This window comes from Lepidochelys olivacea (assembly GCF_965140295.1).
Source record: "Lepidochelys olivacea isolate rLepOli2 genome assembly, chromosome: 2".
In the NCBI taxonomy this organism is placed as follows: domain Eukaryota; kingdom Metazoa; phylum Chordata; order Testudines; family Cheloniidae; genus Lepidochelys; species Lepidochelys olivacea.
Genome location: NC_140412.1, coordinates 109,054,245 through 109,078,938, shown reverse-complemented (window position 1 = coordinate 109,078,938; position 24,694 = coordinate 109,054,245). Strand labels below are relative to the sequence as shown.

At 40.8% G+C, this 24,694-nt stretch overlaps 1 protein-coding gene across 3 annotated transcripts in view; it reads left to right on the top strand.

Moving 5' to 3' along the window:
* CDKAL1 (CDKAL1 threonylcarbamoyladenosine tRNA methylthiotransferase) overlaps nt 1-24,694 on the top strand; it is a 663,359-nt gene that overhangs the window by 221,910 nt on the left and 416,755 nt on the right. For all 3 annotated transcript variants that reach the window (XM_084618215.1, XM_084618213.1, XM_084618214.1), the window contains 2 exons: nt 6,038-6,134; nt 16,456-16,504. In XM_084618215.1, the coding sequence (XP_084474341.1) occupies nt 6,038-6,134; nt 16,456-16,504 (146 nt within the window). The remainder of the gene's footprint in view (nt 1-6,037; nt 6,135-16,455; nt 16,505-24,694) is intronic.

Sequence of the window (24,694 nt, the reverse complement as noted above, 5' to 3'; positions counted from 1 at the left end):
GGGCAGGTCTCCGGATCAGGTGCAAAGCAGCCTTGACCCGGTACATTCCACCTGCCACGACCTGGAGCTGTTAATAAACATGGAAAAGTCCACCTTATTGCCAGTCCAAGGCATAGAGTTCATCGGAGTCGTTCTAGACTCCACCCGAGCCAGAGTCTTCCTTTCGGAAACGTGTTTTCGGGCCAAGTCGGACCTGATCTCACATCTAAGAAACCACCCGCTCACTATGGCCCATCTCTGCAGACGTCTGGTGGGTCAGATGGCTGCGTGCACCTATGTGGTCAGCCATGCTTGGTTCCACCTGCGGCCCCTACAAGTGTGGCTGGCCTTCGTCTACGTTCCTAACAGAGACACCCTGGACGGTGTGGTCAGGATGCCGGACGATGTTCTTTCATCCCTGAATTGGTGGCTGAATCCCCAGTTGGTGCTGCAAGGAGTTCCCTTTGTGACCCTGTCCCTGTTGCTGACCCTAGTCTCTGATGCCTCCGATGGGGAGCCCACCTGGGCGAGCTCAGCAGCCAGGGCAAATGGCTGCGGGACGACCTAGCCCTCCATATCAATGTCAGGGAGCTCAGAGCGGTTCGCCTGACCTGCAGTGTTTATACCCCACCTAAAAGGCAAGGTGGCCCAGGTCCTGACTGATAATATTACTGCAATGTATTACATCAACAGACAGGATGGGACAGGGTCTTCGGCCCTTTGTCGGGAGGCTCTCAGACTATGGACTTTTGCATGCAGCATGCCATTCATCTGGTGGCCTCCCACCTACCTGGGACCAAGAATGTCTTGGCAGGTTGCCTCAGCAGAGCCTTCTTGTCTCACCATCAATGGTTGCTCCATCCAGAGTTGGTCAGCCTAATCTTCCACAGGTGGGGAACTCCCCAAGTGGACTGTTCATGTCCAGGCAGAACAGAAAGTGCCACGTGTTCTGTTCCCTGCAGGGAAAGGACAAGGGATCCCCTTAAGACGCCTTGCTATTTCCGTGGTTGGAAGTGCTGATGTGCGCCTTCGCACCAGTGCTACTTATCCATAAGCTCCTGATAAAGGTGAAGCAATTTAAAGCGAACATCATCTTCATAGTCCCAGTGTGGCCTTGCCAGCACTGATTTGGCATGCTACTCAGTCTTTCGGCAGCTGCCCCGCTGCAGCTGCTTCTTCAACCGGACCTACTGACCCAGAACCATGGCAATCTGCTGCATCCGAACCTGGCGGCGCTGCACCTGACAGCTTGTCTGCTGTGTGGCTCAGTATGGAAGAATGGGTGTGCTCTGTTGGTGTCCAACAGGTCTTGTTGGGCAGCAGGAAGCCATCCACCAGAGCAGCCTACCTGGTGAAGTGGAAGTGGTTAATGTGCTGGGCCTCAGATCAGCAAATTCGGGCTGAGGAGGCCCCACTGCAGGACATCCTAGACTATTTGCTGCACCTCAAGCTCCAGGGCCTGTTGGTTTCTTCAGTAAGAATTCATCTGGTGGCCATTTTGGCATTCCACTCTCCGTTTCAAGGCAGGTCGCTCTTCGCCCATCCTATAACTGCGCAGTTCTTAAAAGGTCTGGAGTGCCTCTACCCGGACGTCCGGGAGACGGTTCCCCCTTGAGACCTGAATCTTGTATTGGCAAGGCCCCTGGGTCCTCCCTTCGAACTCTTGGGTTCATGCTCCCTCCTGCTTCTCTCTTGGAAGGTTTCTTTCTTGGTTGCTATAACTTTGGCTCTCAAGGTGTCTGAGATCAGGGCACTCACCGCGGAGCTGCCCTATACAATCTTCTACAAAGACAAGGTCCAGTTGCGTTCACACCTGGCCTTTCTGCCCAAGGTCGTCTCCTAGTTTCATACAGGTCAAGATATATACTTATTGGTCTTCTGTCCAAAACCTCATGCAATGGATGAGGAACGCAGGCTACATACCCTGGACGTCAGATGGGCTCTGGCCTTCTGCATAGATAAAATGAGGCCATTCCGTAAGTCAGTGCAGTTGTTCGTTGCTGTCGTGGACAGGATGAAGGGTTGCCCAGTGTCTGCCCAGAGAATTCTGTCTTGGATTACGGCCTGTATCCGTTACTGTTATGAACTGGTGAAGGTGCCCCCGCTGGCAATTGTGACATCCCACTCGACTAGGGCGCAGGCATCATCGACAGCCTTCCTGGCGCAGGTGCCAATCCAGGCCTGATACCTGGTCCTCTGTCCACATGTTCGCATCTCATTATGCAATCACCCAGCAAGCGCGGGATGACGCTGCCTTTGGCAGAGCAGTGCTGCAAGACTGTGAACTCTGAGCCCACCTCCAACGATACTGCTTGTGCGTCAGCTAGAATGGAATCGACGTGAGCAAGCACTTGAAGAAGAAAAAACGGTTACCTTCCTTTTGTAACTTTTGTTCTTTGAGATGTGTTGCTCATGTCCATTCCATTACCCGCCCCCCTCCTCTCTGTTGGAGTTACTGGCAAGAAGGAACTGAGAGGGCGTAGGGCTGGTGGCGCCTGAGATACCAACGCATGAGCGTGGCACTCAAGGGGGCGCCACAGCCAGCCCTATGGATACTGCTAAGGCAAAGGTCTCCAACGACTGTGCATGTGGGCACACGCATACTTAGAATGGAATGGACATGAGCAACACATTTTGAAGAACAACAGTTACAAAAGGTAGGTAACCATTTTTTCTGTTACACTGGTACTGCAACAGTATCGGGCTGAGGCCTGTCTTCATTTGTGTCTTGTTCAGGACAGAATTTACTGGAGCCTAGCAAAAAATAATGAACTGTAAAACAATGGCTCCAGTTTGGGCAGGTTCATAGTTACATAAACAAAGTATGATTAAGACAGAATTGTTTATTGTTTCCCAAGCTAGCTATTCTTTCAGGTTTTCAACAAGAAAAAGGAGAATAAAAATATAAATATTTTTATTGTAATCTCTGGTCTTGGCAGATGATTTTTATACTTTATTTTTTAACTTGAAAGTACTGTATTGTATGAAGTACTCTGCTTTTTCCCTAGTTGGAAGAGTGTTTTCCAGGATTCCACCCTTTTAAAAGAAAATTGGACTTAATTACATGTCTACTCAGATGTATGTCTTGTAAATCATTTTCAGATAAGAGTGCACTTCTAGAAAATATGTCCTAATGCAATTAAAGTTGAAGGTTTAAGGTTAAGGTTCATTTAATTGAAGAATATAAAGAATGTCTAAAGAAGATGTTTATTCATGCCACTTTTAGATTCAATGAAGTATTATTCTCATTAGCATTCATGTTTCTGAAGGATAAAAGCTTTTCTAATACTGTTCCTATGCTAGCCAGGTTTCTGAAGAACAATTTTTGTAGGCTTTTGTTAGTCAGAACAGAGCACATTAAACAACATTTGTAGGGGTTTGGTACATATTTTCAGCAAGCAGTTCCTGGAAAAATATAAAACACATATTTAATATACCATTATTGGTCACATTTGTGCTGGGTTTCATGGATAGGACAATATGTTATGGCTTTTAATGAAAATAGGTTGACTGAAAATTTAGTGCGGGCATTACTGCTTAATTATATTTTGAAGCAAAAATTCTCAGAGTATAAAAAAGTCCGTAGGGATCTTTAAATAAAAAGTTATATGAAGCTAATATACTTGCAATGAAATGTGTTCTATCTAACTGTTTTCCTCCTCCATTTACATTCCAAGAAGAACTGCTAAAATGCAAAAGCTGTGAAATAACATTAAAATGCTATTTAATGTGTCATGGGAAATTTTTGTTTACTATTTTCCCAAATGAAAAGACTTTAATAAAAAGCTTTTTCCACTGCAGTTCTTTAGTAGGTCGTGATGGGGTCTATTTCTAGCAGTAGATTACACCAGATTTAGAGTTGCTTAGGGATATATACTCTGGTTACAGGAGACAAGTCTCATTGCCTTACCTTGAGGCATTAGGTTGAGTCAGTTAGGTCATGTGAGTAGTGATTTTTATCCTTCAGGGTTGCAGAGTTTCAAATGATGGTATGTGACATTTTTGCAGGAAGTACAAGAAACAGACATGTTTTTAACTTGGATATGGGGATATAAATGGCTTCTGCTCAAGTTTTGCAAATGGAAAACTTTCTTACAGCTGAAAGACCAAACCTTTCTGATTTCACAAGCATGCTGCTGGGTATAGCCCCCTTTTAAGAAATATATTTAATTACCATTTGAACAACATTTCATATTCATACGATTTTGTTAAATAAAGAGTATGGTATTTTCATATAGATTAATCTAAAACTAAAGCAACTGTTTCCCCTCTCAGGTTGAAATGAGTCCATAATGATTGACATCTGTAGCTTTCCTGTGATGCCTGCTGCAAGTTAAATTGACTTGTATACGGCTACTGAGAGCATCCACTGTTACATTAGGTAGATGAAAAATAAGCATTATAAACTCTTAATTGCTGCATAATTGGCCATTTAGGGGATCTTTAGCCCTGTGTGAAACAATTGGTGCTGGGCACTGTTTTGAGGCAAGATATCTGACTACATGGCCAGTGATCTGATTCGGTATGGCAGTTCCTATGTCATTTACAAGCCAAATGGGCTTGTTCCTAAAAGTGACCTGCAAACTAAATAAAACAAAAGTATCAGTTTTCCATTATGAGGTGAATTCTCACAATTAGCCAGGAGGAAAAGGGGGAGGTAATAAGCACATTTGACTGTCAACCTAAATTTTCTTCGTTAGCAGGTTCAGAAGTCCAGACCTGCCAGGAATTTTCAGCTTCATGAATGGGTGTGCCGGTTTACACTCTTGTGATAACATCACTTCCTCTAAAATACCCTACTGGAGCTAGCCTCCGGAGATCAAATAAGCCTGTATTTCTCCAACAGTGTGTGATTTTTGTAAATGCTACGTTATCTTAGTAAGGAGCACATTGCAAAAAAGGGTGTCATGATACTAGAGTTTTATCCCCAAGGTATAAAGTAATAGCAAACACTGTACAACTCTGTACATTGTTGAAGAAAATACTGACATACTACAGGATGGCTCCAGCTTGCCATACATTTCCATAGAGGGTGTGATGGAGCCAGCTGTGTGTATTGTGGGACATAAGTCTGAGAACAGACAACCCATAGGATGTCTGGGCCAGTAGAACCCGATAAAAAGTTGAATTTCCTTCTCTCTCTGTCCGTTTGGGGTATTTGAATTATTATTTTACCATTAGCAAATCATCAAATTAAGTTTACTAATTATAAACCAGGACTTGAATCCCACTTTGTTGTTTTCAGTACAGTTGGGTATAGCAGGTGCACAGTACTTTCTGTATTTTCAAGTTTCAGGAATAGCTTAAAATTCAATGCTGTATCTAGAATTAATTAAAATATTATTTAAAAGAATGAAAGGATTTAGCTATTTGATCTTTAGTATTTCAGGTTCCCACTAGGTGGCAAGATAGTGCCTGAACTAAGGAATAATATAAATTAATATTCACATAAATATTTAATCTGGCAAAGGTAAACAGTTCAAGCTTGAAAATGTTCAATCCAGTTTTAATAATAGTTTTAAAGACTGGTGCAATTTATCATTTCAGGCTGCATTAAATAGCTGTTAAATTGTGAGTTAATGGTTCTTGTTCACATAGACTGTACCTTTTGTTTTAAATGACTTGTCACGAATCAGGTTTTAGATGTGTGCCTCAACTACATATCCCTCTGCCATAGTTGTGGTAAATAAAGCTTAGCTAAAGTTTATATTAGGACTTTCAGGATTATCCAGTGTGAACGTCACTGCCCTGTCCCTCAGATGAAGGTATAAACTTGGAATTCTGCCCTGTGTGTTGTATTCTCATTGTTGTAAATGGAAAAGGCAGCTCAAATATCGAATTTGTCAGGATTTTCTTTACTCTGTGTTCAAACATAAACCTATCCCATTAACTATGGAACTGTTTGCAGCAGTGTTCACTTTTCTGTGAACAAATAAATCATTCACCTTAATTGATGATGAATGCTATTCCAGGACTCGTAGATACTAGGTGGTTACTTTACAATTCAAAGGGATTAACGTTCAGAAATTAATTCTCACTTTTTAAAAAATCATTTTAGGAAAGCCCAAGAAGACGACAAGAAAGTGGTTCTAGCTGGATGTGTTCCACAAGCCCAGCCTCGTCAAGATTACCTCAAAGGTCTGAGCATTATAGGGGTAAGAACATTTGTCAAATAGAAAAGAACTGTTAAGATTTTCATATTCATTTTTTTGCCCATAAGGGTCATGTAGTGTTGCTGTCTGGAGTTTTATATTAATTTGTTGGCTAGATGAGCCACAGCTTTGGGCAATATCTTGTGTTAAAAAAATCGAGGCTTTTCATACAATTTTTCAATGCCAGCAGCTAGACTTTCCTCCTTTCTTCTATTGGGGAAGCCTACAGTTCAGTCCCTCTCTAAACCTTTCTCGCTTTGTAGTTACATTTCACTATGGTTCAGTGGATGCTTTGTGTCAAATACATTCTTGCAAGTAATTGAAGTTTAGTCTGTTTGCAGAATTTAGTGTCAATGTCCTATTTAGCCTGCAGGAGGTGAAGGCAAGGATTAACTCCCCTATTTTAAATATAATCTTCTATGTTGTTGTTAGATGGAAATACAGCTTGTAAAAGATGAAATGCAAAGGAGACAATAGCGTATAAATTATATAGCTAGCACCTGTTTTTCATCACATGTTTGCGTTTTTTTTACTTCTTGCCTTTGGGCAGAGTGACTGGGGAACATGACAATTTTACTGTCTACTCACAAGAACAGAAAGGGTTAATGCATCAGCATCTGTGAGCTGTGAAACAGTTGGCATGCTTCACCCTGGTTGTAGACAGTGAGGATCCTGTGTATTGTAGTTTTTAAAGTGCTTTTATATCCTTTGGGATGAAAAATACTGTATAATTGCATCAGCACTGAAAAATGGTCATGAAAATCGATAATCTCTGGATCATACAAAATCCAAAGGATTCTTAATCAATTAAGTCTTTAAATAAAGACTAGATGTCTTTCTAAAATGCTTTTGTTGGGCCCGATGCAGTAATTGCAGGGTGAAGTTCTGTGACTTGCATTATACAGGTCAGAGCAAATAGTACTACAGATTCCTTCTGGCATTGAAATATATTAAATGTATTAATTAAAATATACTTATCCTCACTTAGCTATCATGAGGATAAACCAAAACTAATCTTTTAACTTCCTTTTTTTTTTTTAAAGTCATGTTGGGTGAGTAGAAAGAGTTCTTACAAAGCCAAGTAGGAAGTAGGTAGTAGCCAACTTTAGTAGGCTTTTTAATTATAATTTTCCATTAAGATAGTTTCTGTGTTTATTGCACTATTTGAGACAACTGTTTTACAGCTTCCCTCATATTACTGTGTATACTCAAAACATGTTAACCAACCACCCACTCATAGAAATTTAGAGTTGAAAGGGACCTCAAGAGGTCATCTAGTCCATTCCCCCCCCCCCCAACTGAGAGATATATAGGGCTCAACTGAATCTACATACAATCCTACACAGTAGGTCAAGGGGATGTAAAGTGCCCCCTTACTCTCTTTTATAGGCAGGCTGCATTGTGGGTCACAATTTGGTGGGGAGAACCTCTCCAGGGCCACTGTTCTCATATCTGTGCAAATGGATGGGAGTGAAACAACATTTGACTCTGTCACCCTCAGTGTAGCAGCCAGTTTGGTACAGCTTGCTTCCTCCATGCAGCCAGGGAGCAGCAAGGACTGAATTCTGACTGAGTCCCTACTCTGCCCCTGGAGTGCATAGCTGTGTGATCTTTGCCAATCTAGCCTGTAGTAAATGTACAAAAATCTGTACATAAAAATACATAGAATAGTAAGGAAAGCATATACTTGATTTAAAAAAAAAAAAAAAAAAAAAAGAATGTCCCTATATCCTCTGACCTAGATTGGGACTTGTGATATTCTGTGTTCATTTTTGAGCAGTCAGCCTGAGGAACTGATTTCCAGAGGGTGATAAGTGCTTTTCTGAAAATCAGACCTCTTCACTTCAACTTAGGTTGGGCTCCCAGAATTACTAGTTACTAATTAAAATGTTTTCCATTTTGGATTTAAAACAGACAAATGTCTAGTAAAAGTTTACTAAAGAGATTAACACACTGCCCTCAAATCATTGGAATTGGCCTTGGAAACATTGAAATGATGTTCACAATAAAGATCATAATTGTAAAGATAACAGCAGTGTGCATGAAAGTTATAGTACCATAAACATAGGACATAAGTACACAAACCTCGTGTTCTGTAGACATAAATCTTCAAAAGAGAAACCCTGGGTTAGATTCTCCCTTTATCTCTGCTGTATTATGCTTTTGTTCCCCCTTTCCTCCCTCCCCCCCAATTAGGTCACACAGAAAAGTGTGGGTTTTCCCTCCAGCTAGTATACAATATTATTTAGTGTTAGGCTCCTCAAATAGGGGATTAAAAGTGGTATAATATTTATGCAGACTAAGTAACAATATATTTTGACATGATAATGTTTTAAAAAAAGTGAGACTCAGCATCCTAGTATAGTAAAATATTCTTTTAAAAAGGCAATTGTAATGAGACAGAGAAATTGGAAATGTTTTGTTGGCAACTTCATGCTGATTCAACTCTGAAAATGTAAATGTTATAAGGCAGCAGTTGTGAAACCTTTGCTTTACCACCAGGTGTTTTTGCTGGTCTCATCCATGTGTTGAGTAATAGAAATTTGATTTGTCATCAGTTACGTAAGCTGTACTATATTTTAAGCAATGCTGTCTGAGAATGTGGTTTCTTGCTAACAAATATAAGTCTCTTGGGATAACTTTGTAGAGAGACAGTGTGTCAGAGTACAGTTCCCTTGGAAAATGTTGGTCTGGGTATGACGAAGGTTGAATGAGGAAGTTGCAGTATTTGTGTAACTACCAGTAAGACTATGGCAATTGAGAGCTTCTTTTAATCAGTGCCTTGAATGTACAGTACTAGACTTTAAATTCATTTTTTTGGATGATATATTGTATACACACACACACGAGATTAATAGCAATTCTGATAATAGCAGTTTGTGGTTATTGGCAACATAGTAATCAGAAAACAATCCCATCCCATTAATATCAGTGTTAATGGGATTTGGATTATTAGCAACAGGCGTGCTGCTTAAGAACAACTTTATTTAGAGGGAAGGTCCTGCCTGTAATCCATTTCCTGCCTCTGAGCATGCATAATTGAGTGCTTCCACTGTGTGCCATGGCTTCCAAATGCAGGGACCTATCTTTTGCTGATAAAGGTCAGGTGCTGGAGGCCCTACATGAGTCCACTGCTAAGCAATTGAGCGTAGCCAATAGGTTGGTTTTCTCAAAGTGTGTTGTGTGACAGGGTCAGGCCAGATGGCTACAGGAGAGTGATAGAAGGTAGATATATTAGCCCCAGATTAAGTAGGTCCCTTTTCTCTGAGTAAGATAATAGGTTGTTCCAGAACAATCAGGAAGTTGCTGGAACCAATTAAGGCAGGCTAATTAGGACACCTGGAGCCAATTAAGAAGCTACTAGAATCAATTAGGACAGGCAGGCTAATCAGCGCACCTGGTTTTAAAAAGGACCTCACTTCAGTTAGCGAGGTGTGTGTGAGGAGTTGGGAGTGAGAGGCGCACAAGGAGCTGAGAGTGGAAAGACGTACTGCTGGAGGACTGAGTAGTACAAGTGTCATCAGGAGGAAGGTCCTGGGATGAGGATAAAGAAGGTGTTGGGAGGAGGCCATGGGGAAGTAGTCCAGGGAGTTGTAGCTGTCACGCAGCTGTTACAGGAGACACTGTAGACAGCTGCGATCCACAGGGCCCTGGGCTGGAACCCTGAGTAGGGGCGGGCCCGTGTTCCCCTCCATCCCCCAACTCCCTGTTTGATACAAGAAGAGTTGACCTGGACTCTGAGTCCCACCAGAGGAGAAGGTCACTGGCCTGTCCCATGACCCAGTCAGTGGGTCAGCAGAGACTGAGGGGATTGTTCTCCTCCCTTTCTCCATGCTGGCTAGTGATGAGGTTAGCTGAGTGAACGGCAGCTTTGTGCCACTAACAAGGAGCCAGACTGAGGACTGCTGTGAACCTCTGAGGCGAGCAAATCTGCCAGAAAGCATAGGATCCACCAAGGCAGAGGAGGAACTTTGTCACAGTTGTTTTGTGCATTCAGAAGAACAGCCATAATACTTTATAGGAGCACAGGAACAGCACAGAATGAAGCTGTGAGCACCAACGTGAAGGAAAGGAGGTAGATGTTGGTCAAGCCCTGTGGCTCTGGTTTCAGCATATGCTTCGTCTCGGTGCTCAACTCTTTGGGCCAGTGCTGAAAAAGAAAGTGAGTCACTAGTGGTAGAGCCTAGGAAGGACACTAACTCTGCAGATGGCTGGTTTAGAAAGTGGAAAGCCGGGTACAACATGATTCAGCACAAAGAGCATGGCAAGAAAGATAGATGCTGACCTTTTCAGCAGCCAGTGAATGGTGGGCAGACATCCTACCCAGCATTCTCGAGCAGTACCATCCATGTAACATTTTCATTGCTAATGAGACTGGTGCTTTTCTGACAGAGCATTATTTGGAGCATTATTATTATTTATGACAGCATTATTTGGAATGCTGAAAGAAAGGTTTGCAGGAGAGGGGAAAAATCTATGGTCCGTATCACATTGCCATTAATTGGAAGTTGTGCAAACATGGATGGCCTGGAGAAACAGCCTCTCAGGGTGATCAGAAAGAGCAAGTGCTCTTGTTGTTTCCCTAAGGACCACACAGAGCTGTCTGTGATCTACAAAAACTCAGCCAGTGCATGAATGACTAGTTTGTTGTTTGAAGAGTAGCTTAAGAACTAGATTAGAGAGCTGTGGCTATAAGACCAACCCATGTGCCTTTTAATTGACAATTGCCCAGATCATTCAGGTCATGTAAAGCTATCACACATGGTGTTAAAATTCTTGCATCCGAATGCAACCTCAGTTATGCAGCCAATGGGCATGGATGTCATTAAAAACTTCAACGGTCACTACTGTGCTCCTCTTAATGCTCACTTTACTGCCTCTGTGGAAGCTGACCCACCCATAGGAGATATGGATGTTGCGAAAAAAAATCCCAAACCTGTGATTGATGCACTTCATCTTGCTAAGGAGTTCTCACACAGACTGTTCTAAACTGCTTCGGGAAGGGAGGGTTTTCATCAACAGAAATTGATGGTGTGGTGGGCATTCATATGCCGAATGATGTTTCTGTTCCTGAAAATCTTAACTGCAGAGGAATTTGAGGCCATTGTTTAGTTTGAGAGTCATTTGGAGATGAAAAATGAGCTTCGGAAGATAGTAGTGGCTGTAAAGTACCAGCAGGCTTATGAGACACAAGAGGATAGTGCAGCTGATAATAAATCTGAAGAGCTTTTCCTCACAGAGCAGCTATGTGCAGTGGACATTTTTCTCAGGATATTCCAGAGTTGGCTTTGAGAATGGTTTTGTGCCTGCACACAGAACTGAGAAGGATTTACAAGTGGAAGTGGCAAAATGAGGAAAGCGGACAACATTGAACAGATTTTGTTCTTTATTTTTTTTTATTTTTATCTATTTTATTTGTAAAAGTCTCAAGCTGATTTAATTTGTGTGACGCTAACTGTAATTACAGTACTGTTCAGCATACAAAGACTTACACTGTAAGTGCTTTATAAGTTTTCTTTGGGGGTTTTAAAAAACATAATTTTTACACAGTATTGTAAACTTGTGTTCCACTTTACAGTATTTCTTGTGACACACAGCAAGCTGAAATGTCCCAAGAAAAAGGCATGGAAGAGGAGGGGCAGGAGTGGGCGGGGGTGAGACTTCAGGGGAAGAGGTGGAGTGGAGGTGAGACCTGGGGCTGAGCGGGAGGCTTGGGGGTCCGTGAAAATTTTAAAATCAAAATGGGGGTCCCTGGGTTGTTAACGTTTGAGAACCGCTGCTATAATATGAATCCATTACTGTTTGTCATGTTTGGTTTTCTTTAGTACTGAAAGTTAATAAACAGTTTCAGAACTATTGTTCTGGGTAATGTATCATTGTTACATGCTCGTTTTTGTGTGTCTCCCCCTGAAAACAGTGACCTCTGCTTATTGGCAGCTTCTGGATAATAGCAGCTTTTAGCTGGAACCAAGAGGTTGCTATTAAGTAAATCTTAATATGTACACTGGCATCCGTAAAATAAGGATAATATTTCCTTACCTCACAGGGGCTTATAAGAATGCATTAATGTTTGTGAGGCTCACACTCTGTACCATCCTAGATAGAAGCCTTTACAAACATGAATTCCCAATATATATTTCAGGAAAGGTATAAATTGGGTTGAATTTTATGTGGAATGATTTTAAATGGCAAATCTGGTTGGAGATCTGTAAGCCCAGCATATAGGTGCAGATTTGCTTTTCAACACTGTGGAGAAGAGTGGTTTCATGCAGAGAGCTCTCTTAACGAGTGCTGCTCAATTGATCGGCTCTGGTTTAAATATCTGTTACTGCTTATTCAGGTAGATATGCTTGAGTCTGTTAAGCCAGGCTGCAAGATGACTGTATTTCAAACACTGAAGTGTTCAGACTGAACATTTGGCATGTAAATAGAAATCAACACTCTCAAAAGTGTCACTTCTAATAAACATTTCTATTTGTCCTATATCTAGAAGGCCACACAAAACCAGCAATATGATAGAGCAATTTCTTGTTAACGTATTTAATGATACATCAAAATATTTCATAGACATTTCCAACCATGTTCACCTAGCAAGGGATATAAAGACAATAAAAAAAGAGGTTCTTTAAATACATTAGGAGCAAGACAAAGATGAAGGAAAGTGTAGGTCCTTTACTTAACAGGGGAAGAGAACTAATAATGGATGACATCAAGAAGGCTGAGATGTTTAATGCTTCTTTTGCTTCAGTCTTCCCTAAAAAGGTTAATGGTGGCCAGATACTCAACACAATTAATATTACTAACAAGGGAGAGGGGATTCCAAGCCAAAACAGGGAAAAAACAGGTTAAAGAATATTTAGATAAATTAGATATATTCAAGTCAGCAGGGCCTGATGGAGTTCATCCTAGGGCACTTAAGGAACTAGCTGAAGCAATGTCGGAACTGCTAGCAGTTATCTTTTAGAATTTATGGAGGACGGATGAGGTCCCAGTGGACTGGAAAAGGGCAAACGTAATATCTATCTTTAAAAAGATAACTTTGCCTAGCAGCACCTATAGGGATGGATCTTGTGCCTTGTGGCTTTTGCCCTACCTCTGGATGTTCAAGGGCAGTGCTGCTCCAAACCCCCTCAGTTCCTTCTTACTGCCTGCAGCTAGAATTGGAGCATTCTGTGTAGTGATTTTCTTCACACAGTTTTTTCTCAGTTTCTCTGTGAATTTATTCTTAATGGTTCGTTGTTAGCATACTTAGTAGTACCCTTAGGTTTAGTTACAGTAGTTCGGATAGATAGTTGCCCTAGATGATGCCCTCACCAGTGTTTAAACTTTCTGTCTTGTAGTATAGCTATCCCCAATAGTGACCCCCCACATGTGATGTTTGTTGGGAACATTAAAGGTGCTTTATATGCACGTTGTTTAAGAAGAGGACACAGTTGATGATAGACTAGCGGCTGAAACAGCATCTCTTATCGCAGGCCATGAGGTCCATTTTGGCACTGGGGACCTCAGATTATCCATCTTTTCTTCAGAGTCAACATGAAATGTGGCACCTGGCTCAAGATTCAGGGCTTTCCCTTGGAAGAAAGACGGATTGTTCTCCTCCTTCAGGTCCTCTGAGGAAAAGGTCCCATAAGACCAACTGAGACCATTCCAGGACTCAGAGGGACTCCTGTTCGTCACCTCAGAGGAGTGCTGACTGGCACTTTGAGGCCTCTGATATGCATGATGGAGCTGTCTCATCTAACTGCTCCCCAGTATAGTTCTCAGATCAGTTGGACTCTATAATGTTGACTGCGGTTCTCAACATGCAGTGTCCATTGAGTCCTGTAACAATGATCTGGCGGCGTCAGACCTGCTCTGCCTTTACAGTCTTGATTCTACTGTAGTTCAGAGGCTAAACAGTTTCAACTGCTCCTTGATCCTCAGCACCAGTGACGACTTCGTATTGGGTTCCAGATGAGGCTGACCGTTTGTTTGCTTCCTCGGGGGTGGCTCCTCCATTCACACTGGATGACTCCAAGGGCTCCTTAAGATCTTGTTTGGAGACTTCTTCCTCTTCCTTCTCACTGTCAAAGCACCGTTCTCGATCCTTGGATCACCATTGGTACTGGCACCATCACCATTCTAGCAGTAGAGATAGCAGTCCTTTGCCTAATACCTGCTGGCCACCAATGTCCTACCACTATTCCCAGTGGCCTCTTTGGAGTGTGACTCGGTCTGGGAGTTCCTGCTCTTGATTCAGTCCAGGGGAAGATGACCAATAACTTCTCCCTCTACTATACTTGCAGTCAAAGGTTATTCTTCCTGAGCCAGTCCAGTCTGACCGTCTTGTGCAGGTACCTTAACCTCTCCCCTCCCCCTCTGCCTCCATTGGTCCTCCTTTCTTTTCTGATGACACTGCAATACTGGACTCTTCTTCACTAGTGCCTTTTCTTCAGAGCCAACATGAAATTTGGCACCTGGCTCATCAGGTATCTGTATCAGATTTCTGGATCCAGGCCGAGTACATGCAAGAGAACACACACAAGTTGCTGGATATCCGCCAATCAGCCCCAGGGAGAGTAACTCTCCAGATAAATGAAGCCCTTTTGGAGCCTGCTAAATTCCTTTGGAATATCCATTTCATTACTTCTTACCAGCTAAGTGGCTTGAAAAGCAGTGTTATGTCCCCATGCAGGGCTTTGAGGCACAGGGAATGAGTGCTGCCCCTGTGGGTGCTGCTAGGCAGAGTTCTCTGGCTTTGTGCCCTGGGCGTATGCACACCCAGTGGAATACATATCTACACCCACATCACTAAGAGCAATAGTTACAATATAGGTAAGTAACAATCTTATACATTCAAATTTTGAAGTATGGCTGAGGATTAAATTAGGAGAGGGTAAAGTTGTTGTTTTTTTATCTGTACATTGGTAAAAGAGTATGGCCCCTTTTAAAAGTGCTGCATGGGATATTACTGGGAGAGAAATCTTATATCAAGAAGTACTATGTCCCTTACTATGCAGATGTCTCCTGGTTTCTATGTCTCCTGGGGACTTCTGGTTTCTTTGGAGAGGTAAATCACTCAGTCACACAGCAGAACATGATTGATTGATTTCTGGTGCGGAGATTGTCATTGTACATGCAAGTGAGTAGAGGAAAGAAGGCGATGTGTGAGTAATTAAAATAGTAATGATGAAAAAGATATATAGTAGAATGAGTTGTGCTGTAATTACATATGATCATTTTATCTGTGTATTAACAAATTCTTTTCTTTTCTGTGACAACTTAAAGAATATTCCAGTGTAGATATATTTTTCTAGGTTAGGTAAAATGTTTTGTTCCACAGATTTTAAAATTGGAAGTCAACAGCCTTTTCTTCCTAAATGCATGGGACTCCAGCCAAGCAACTCCCTTTAATTTCAGTTAGAGGTACTTCATATTGGAGCCACATAGTGCAATATGCACTTTCAGACTTGCCTTCCTTGTATCTCACTTGTCATCACTGTAGTATTGAAGTTCCAGTAACTCGCATAAATCCTCTGGACACATACTTTCAAGAAATATATTTCTTGACCATATCCCAAAAAAATGGAAGTGGAATGTACTGCGTTTTTTCTTTGAGCTCAATATATTGATTTTAAAGGATTTAAGAACTTTATAAGTGAATTTCCCCATTGCACAATAAGAGAAGGGCAGTGATCACAACTATTTTAGGTTAGGAATCCAGCCAAGCTTCTTTTTTAATGCCCTCTGTTTTAAAATCAGGATTTGCTAAAACCTTTAACTCATGAGCTGAATTTTCCAATTCTTGATCAATTAAACAATTAATTTAAAAAAAGATTAAAATTCATTTTAGACTTTTGAGAGGTGTAGTTATGAAACCCTAATTTGAAATATGTAATCAGGGTATTCTGTAGACTATATTTAGCTTAGAGTGTAATCTTAACTTTTGGAATTTCTTGCCTTTCTCTTTTCTTGCACTTTTTATCCAACTACTGTCCAGGCCTGATCTAGCTTATCTTACTAGCGCTGACACGGTATCCCATATAACATTTCTGCAGACCTTAAAGATGGTGTAAAAGAAGCTCATGGATCCTTTTTTATCCTACTAAAGAGAAGTTATTTTTTCTGCTAGGAAATAGAAACCAAATGTTTCTGTATAGGTGAATAGAATCATCTGTGCTCTGTCCAAGACAAAATAATACTACACAACACTATCCTAAATGGAAATAACCAAAAACTATTTTAATTTCTTCCACACTGCTGAATGAAATGCATGTAAAACAAGAATTTTTCAGATCCATCAAAACAGCTCAGTTTATTGATCTTCTGGTCCTTTTTTCAGGTTCAGCAAATAGATCGTGTAGTAGAAGTTGTGGAGGAAACTATTAAAGGTAAGCCTTACAATTAAAATAACTGCTCTTCTGCTGAATGCTGTGAGCTTTATTTAGTAGACACACTGTGACATGTTCCCCACCATTCTGTCTTTGTTTTGATCAGATAAGTAAATGAAGGATTTTCTGTTTATGTAATTCTGCACTATGCAATGTATGTATCACAAAAGTAATGGTTGCAAAGATAAAATATGATGAGGTCTGTGGGTTACTAGATTTAAAGGTGGAAGATTCTGTGGACACATTTTAAAAATCCTTTTTACCTATCTAAATAGGATAGATGGATTGTGTTTGTGCTGTTTATGATCCCTTGCTCTGTGTAGATCATTTACTTACTGTTACAAACTCATTTTCATATCTTTTCATATCTTATCAAACTCTCACAGTTTCTGATTTTTTTAGATATTGCGTCTCATTTCTATAAGCTTTCTTCAACAGGGCAGCTAAACGATCTACTTGTATAACTATGTTGGTTGTTCGCTCTTGCTGTGTTCATGTATATACACAAAATATTTTGCAGTGAAGAATTGTAAAGATTGCATTGTTTCCTCAGTCTGACTAGTGCACATTCATTATTTAATAAATCAATTTGTCTGGTTCTTTCTGGGCTACATGACATTGTCTCCATTACCAATCAGGTTGTAAAATTACTGTTCCATGAAGCATTCAAACTACATGGCTCAGCCTAAGTGGCTGTGCTTTTAATGTAAACAAGTGGCTGGTCCATGAGATGTTGTCTCTAACTTTTGTTCTTGAGTATGAAAAGTTTTTGGAGCAGAGCATGAAAATGCACAAACCAAACTAAGTAAAGAAGCTGCTTCTATTAAGAGATTATGGAGTGTGGTTTAAAGGTTCTACAAACTATAATTTGAGTGGCTGAATAAGATGACACTTGTACTGCTTTCATCTTGCTTTTAAAATGAAAACTGCCCCCTTACGTACTCCCAACCAAAACACCATACAGTTTGCTATTACTTTAATTGACGTTTGTCATAATATAAGACTTCAAACCAGATTCCCTAAAAAAAAAAAAAAAAAAAAGGATTAGATTCTGTCTGCCTCATTCACCTTGACCTGTACCTTAGTCTGTGAGTACTGCCACTGAAGTCAGTAAAATGACTTGGGACAGTAAAGTACTACTCAAATCAGTGCAACGACCCATGAAATAATGTACTACCCACTGGGAGTAGGGCTGGCAGAATTGGGCCCAGTATGATGGGGTAGAGTGACAGAATAAGCTTTTTATGGAGTTTTTTTGTTCCTGTTTTCTTTCTCATACGATACTGAAAATAGAAACATTATAGTTCTCTGTGGTGATCTTTTGGTACTTGTTGGCATCAGATGAGTCAGTCATTGCCTCAGGAGCATCATGCTGCTCTTGGTAACCTGTTAGGATGTTTAGCTGCTGTGTCATCCAGAATTAGTGTCTTGCATCTTAATGAGATGATCCATCTGCTGGTATAGATAAGACCCTTAAAATGATGATAGGAAGCACCAGGATTTTTGTAAACTGCACATAGCTTCAAATCTCTGATTTTCTGTGTGTGTTTTTGTTTTTAGTTTTGCTTTTTAGGGAGTCAGAATAAGATTATCACTTAAATCAGTGTCTCTTCTCTGTGAGAAAAGGGCTTTACAATGTTTATCCTCATAAATGACAGTGTTGCATTTTGATAACATGATCATTATGAACTATGTTACTGAATAACAGTCTGGCTTGAAAGAAAGCTAGGAGATTTGTGGCAATGGCAAAAATGATTTGATTCTAATTTATTTAAAAATTTTACTTCACTGCTGATATTGCAATTGTGAAGTGTTGTTGTTCATTAAAATAGTAGTTTTGAAGCTTCTTGTAAAAATGTCCATATATAAAATTAAACTTCAAAAAATGAGAATTATGGAAACAGATTATAGATTATACTGTGCATAACCTTGGGACTCAGTTCCCTTGCTGCTTATCCTAATTATGAATTGGATAGAAAGGATTAATTGTGCTGTTGAATTCAATAGATGATGTCAGTCCCTTCTGGGTTTTCTTTCAGAAGGGTGTGGGGTTCAGAGTTTATCAAAGAGTTATTGGAGAATATAAACTGTAAAAGTAAAATGCTTAGCATAAATCTAACGTAAACTAAGGGACATTAAAAGGGACATAGTCAAGTAAATTTAGATGCCAAATATAGGTGATGTAAAAAGCTGTTTTTTGCAAAAGTCTAACACCAATAGAAGTGTTTTCATGTCATTAGAAAAAGCATTTCAAAGGGAAACTATTTTAAAGGAATAATATTCCTCTGCATATTTGAAACCCAAACATTGGAGCATTCTGCTAATATATGAGAATGAATGTGTGAATCTGGTTAGATACTTGTATAAAGAGGGTGAAATTGACTAGGGCATTTTCATTTCCAAGCTAAGTGAAATACAGCAAATAAAAGCATAATTGGTGAAGAGTAACTTAGACTTTTAATAAAAATTAAAATACCTAATAAGTTATAAATAATACAAGCAAATTCAAGTGAAACGTAACTCAAATGTCTTTGTAAGGCTGATGTGCCATCCATTACAACTTTTGGTGCCTTAGCCTTACAGAAAAGTATAGGGGTTGAAAAAAAATGCAACAAAAGTGTGAGGTCCGATTTCTGCACATAAATTAATGTACCAGCCTTGGTTATTGTGATGTAATTTAGCTGGGCTTTTTTAAAAAAGAAAATGAAAAGATTTCATGGATGTTGTGCTCTCTTGCTGAAAATTCATGGAGGAGTGCCTGAATGTTTCATTAAAAAAATCAATGTATATTTACCTGGCTGAACAGATTTTTTTTTAATTTTAATTTGCATTTAATATATTTTGGGGAGGACGGCAAACCTCTCTAGGGTTTATTCACAATTCAGAGAACTCATTGCTAGGTAGGTCCCATCCCACCATCCATAGAGGCTATAAATACTGATGGCTTGAGAGGCTCTGGACACAACTATATAGCTATAGCTGCAACAACCCCATTTGAGCAGCTTCTACCTTCAGAAGTGAATGAGGGATGCTCCTGCTTCTATCTGAGGAATTTTTTTCTCCACAAACTTGAATAATGTTTCCTCTGGGTTTCGAAATTGAATAAACTTATACAACACAGCATCAGGACTCTACATAGATTCATAGATACTAAGGTCAGAAGGGACCATTATGATCATCTGGTCCGACCTCCTGCACAACGCAGGTCACAGAATCTCACCCACCCACTCCTGCGAAAAACCTCTCATGTATGTCTGAGCTATTGAAGTCCTCAAATCAATTTAAAGACTTCAAGGTTTAAAGTTTAAAGACTTCAAGGAGCAGAGAATCCTCCAGCAAGTGACCCATGCCCCATGCTACAGAGGAAGGTGAAAAACCTCCAGGGCCTCTTCCAATCTGCCCTGGAGGAAAATTCCTTCCCGACCCCAAATATGGCGATCAGCTAAACCCTGAGCATATGGGCAAGATTCACCAGCCAGATACCCAGGAAAGAATTTTCTGTAGTAACTCGGATCCTACCCCATCTAACATCCCATCACAGGCCATTGGTCCTATTTACCATGAATATTTAAACATGAATTAATTACCAAAATCATGTTACCCCATCATACCATCTCCTCCATAAACTTATCAAGTTTAATCTTAAAGCCAGATAGGTCTTTTGCCCCCACTGCTTCCCTTGGAAGGCTATTCCAAAAGTTCACTCCTCTGATGGTTAGAAACCTTTGTCTAATTTCAAGTCTAAACTTCCCAATGACCAGTTTATATCCATTTGTTCTTGTGTCCACATTGGTACTGAGCTTAAATAATTCCTCTCCCTCTCCGGTATTTATCCCTCTGATATATTTCTAGAGAGCAATCATATCTCCCCTCAACTGTCTTTTAGTTAGGCTAAACAAACCAAGCTCCTTGAGTCTCCTTTCATAAGACAGGTTTTCCATTCCTCGGATCATCCTAGTATCCCTTCTCTGTACCTGTTCCAGTTTAAATTCATCCTTCTTAAACATGGGAGACCAGAACTGCACACAGTATTCCAAGTGAGTTCTCACCAGTGCCTTGTGTAACTGTACTAAAACCTCCTTATCTCTACTGGAAATACCTCTCCTGATGCATCCCAAGACGGCATTAGCTTTTTTCACGGCCATATCACATTGGCGGCTCATAGTCATCCTATGATCAACCAATACTCCAAGGTCCTTCTCCTCCTCCATTACTTCTAATTGATGCGTCCCCAGCTTATAACTAAAATTCTTGTCATTAATCCCTAAATGCATAAATCCCTAAACCTTATACTTCTCACTATTAAGTTTCATCCTTTTACTATTACTCCAGTTTACAAGGTCATCCAAATCTTCCTGTATGATATCCCTGTCCTTCTCTAAATTGGCAATACCTCCCACCTTTGTATCATCCGCAGACTTTATTAGCACACTTCCACTTTTTGTGCCAAGGTCAGTAATAAAAAGATTAAATAAGATTGGCTGATCCCTGAGGAACTCCACTGGTAACCTCCCTCCAGCCTGACAGTTCACCTTTCAGTAGGACCCACTGTAGTCTCCTTGTTAACCAATTCCTTATCCACCTTTCAATTTTCCTATTGATCCCCATCTTATCCAATTTAACTAATAATTCCCCATGTGGCACGGTATCAAACGCCTTACTGAAATCTAGGTAAATTGGATCCACTGCGTTTCCTTTGTCTAAAAAATCTGTTACTTTTTCAAAGAAGGAGATCAGGTTGGTTTGACACAATCTACCTTTTGTAAAACCATGTTGTATTTTGTCCCATTTACCATTGACCTCAATGTCCTTATCTACTTTCTCCTTCAAAAAGTTTTCCAAGACCTTGCAAACTACAAATGTCAAACTAACAGGCCTGTAGTTACCTGGATCACTTTTTTTCCCTTTCTTAAAAATAGGAACTATGTTAGCAATTCTCCAATCATACGGTGCAACCCCTGAGTTTACAGATTCATTAAAAAATTTTGCTAACAGGCTTGCAATTTCATGTGCCCGTTCAGTATTCTTGGATGAAGATTATCTGGACCCCTCGGTTTAGTCCCATTATGCTGTTCGAATTTCGCTTCTACCTCAGATATGGTAATATCTACCTCCATATCCTCATTCCCGTTTGTCATGCTACCATTATCCCTAAGATCCTCTTTAGCTTTATTAAAGACTGAGGAAAAGTATTTGTTTAGATATTGGGCCATGCCTAGATTATCCTTGACCTCAACTCCATCCTCAGTGTTTAGCAGTCCCACTTCTTTCTTTGTTTTCTTCTTATTTATATGGCTATAAAACCTTTTACTTTTGGTTTTAATTCCCTTTGCAAGGTCCAACTCTACTTGACTTTTAGCCTATCTCACTTTATCCCTACATGTTCTGACCTCAATAAGGTAGCTTTCCTTGCTGATCCCTCCCATCTTCCACTCCCTGTATGCTTTCTGTTTTTTCTTGATCATGTCTCTGAGATGCTTGCTCATCCAGCTTGGTCTACAACTCCTGCCTATGAATTTTTTCCTCTTTCTTGGGATGCAGGTTTCCGTTAGCTTCTGCAGCTTTGATTTAAAGTAATCCCAGGCCTCCTCTGCCTTTAGATCCATAAGTTCTTCAGTCCAATCTACTTCCCTAAACTAATTTCCTTAATTTTTGAAAGTCAGCCCTTTTGAAATAAAAAACCCTAGTTGCAGATTTATTTTTGTTAATCATTCAGTTCAGTTTGAACTGAATTAGCTCATGATCACTTGAACCAAGATTGTCCCCTAGAACTATTTCTTCTATGAGGTCCTCACTTCTCACCAAAACCAAATCTAAAATGGCATCCCCTCTAGTTGGTTCAGGAGCTACTTGATGTGGGAATCCATCAGCTATCACATCTAGGCAAATCTGAGCCCTAGTATTATTATTACTAGCACTTGTCCTCCAGTCTATATCTGGGAAGTTAAAGTCTCCCATGATCACGCAGTTTCCATTAGTATTCACTTCATTGAAAGCATTAAAGAGGGCTCTATCCATACCCAAATTAGATCCCGGTGGTCTATAGCACACCCCAAGCACTATCCCAAGGGAGGCTCTAGTAGTTTTCTTCCCCAATGTAATTTTTGCCCAGACGGACTCTGTCTTATCCATTCCATCGCTTCTTATTTCTTTCCATTCTACCTCATCATTGATATACAATGCTACTCCACCACCTTTACCTTTATTTCTGTCTTTCCTAAACAGCACATACCCTTCAATACCTGTAGTCCAGACATGACTACTATTCCACCATGTTTCTGTTAGCCCTATAATATCTGGTTTCACTTCCTGCACCAGTAGCTCTAGTTCCTCCATTTTGTTACCTAGGCTCCTCGCATTAGTGTACAAACATCTTAATTTTTGCTGTTTGGCCTCTCTCATATTCTGTATCCTATTAGGCACAGTCATTCTACAGCCAGTATAACCTATTAGACTGGTATCCACACTGCCCTTCCTCCTTATATACATTCTCCTACCCACAGCTGTATCCTTTCTTACTTTTTCTTCCCTCTCAATGCTAAAATCCGGTGTGGAGATTACCTGGACATCTCCCAACCATCTCTCCCAAATTCCTAGTTTAAAGCTCTCTTAATCAGTTGTGCCAGCCTCCATCCTAGAACTCTATTTCCTTCCCTACTCAGATGAAGTCCATCCCGAGAGAACTGTCCTCTGTCCATGAATGCCTCCCAATGGCCATACATCCCAAAGCCCTCCTTATAGCACCACTGCCTAAGCCATCTGTTGATAGTCATAATCTTGTCACACCTTTGTTGCCCTTCTCTAGGAACAGGCAGAATCCCACTAAAGATCACCTGAGCCTCTATTTCCTTGAGCGTCTTCCCCAGCCTAGCATAGTCTCCCTTAATACTTTCCAGCGAGAATCTAGCCGTATCATTTGTTCTCACATGAAGGATAATTAGGGGATTCTTTCCCGCTCCCTTTAGGATCCTTTTCAACCTCAGGTCTACATCCCGTATCTTAGCACCTGGAAGACAGCACACCCTTCTATTCTCTGGATCAGCTCTCGTTACAGGCCTGTCTATTGTTCTCAGTAAAGAGTCCCCGATCACATAGACCTGCCTTTTCCTGGTGACGGTGCTACTCTCCAGTCTATCCGCTGTTCCCTCTGGCTGCAAGTTCTTTCCATTCCTACGCTCCCTTGTAATCCTCTTCAACCCATCCTGTATCCTCCTGGGGCTCATATTTGGTGTAGTCTCCATTAACTCTTCCCCTTTTCCTATAGGACTAGCCGCTCTTTTCTTCCTTGTCCTTCCACCTTCAGTGACTACCTGCTGAGCCCCTTCTTCATTTTCCAACTCTGGAAACCTGTTCTTGAGCTCTGTTTCTCCTTCACTAGCCCATCCTTTCCTCTGCCTGGTTCTTTTAGTCACATGCTTCCACTGACCGCTTTCCTCACCCAGTCTCCCCTCAGAATTCCTCAGTCCTGCTTCCGTCTGCAAGTCTGAGCTTTTCCCTTCAGATACCTCATGTCTTTGCTCCATAATCTGCTCGAACCCCTTTCTAAACTCAACCAGACTTTCCACCTGCATCTCCAAACCTCGGATCTTTTCCTCCATCAGCTCTATCAGATGGTATTTCATGCAGACAAAACTCTTACCAGGTACCCCCGCTAGGATCATGTTACATACCAGAGCTTCCACATCCAGTCATCTTCATTGTGTCTTCCACTACATGAGTCATTTCCACTGCTGCCTCTGTATCTGTCATAGCCTCCCCACCTAAATCCTGTTAATGTCGGAAACATAAACCACATCAAAACACCACCACCCACAGCAAAAACAAACCTCAAACAAGTACCACAATACAAACTCCCCTTTCAAACTCCCACTGAAACTCCCCTGTTTACAGTTCTGTTTGCTGGCTCCTGCGCCGCTGCCTGCCTGGCTGGTTACCTTTATAGGACCCATAGTCAGAGAAGCCCCTGCCCCCTAATCAGGACTCAGCTTCTCTTCCAGCACAAAGCCCTTACAAGCCTCTACACATACAAATAATACAAATACAAAACCAAATACAAATACCTTCTCTTCCAACAGAATTCCCACTGAAATTACAGCTCTGTTTGCTAGCTCCTGTGCCAGGACAACATGCTAGAACATCAGCATTCTTATGCAGTCTGAAAATATTTTTCATACAGTTCTCAGAGAGATT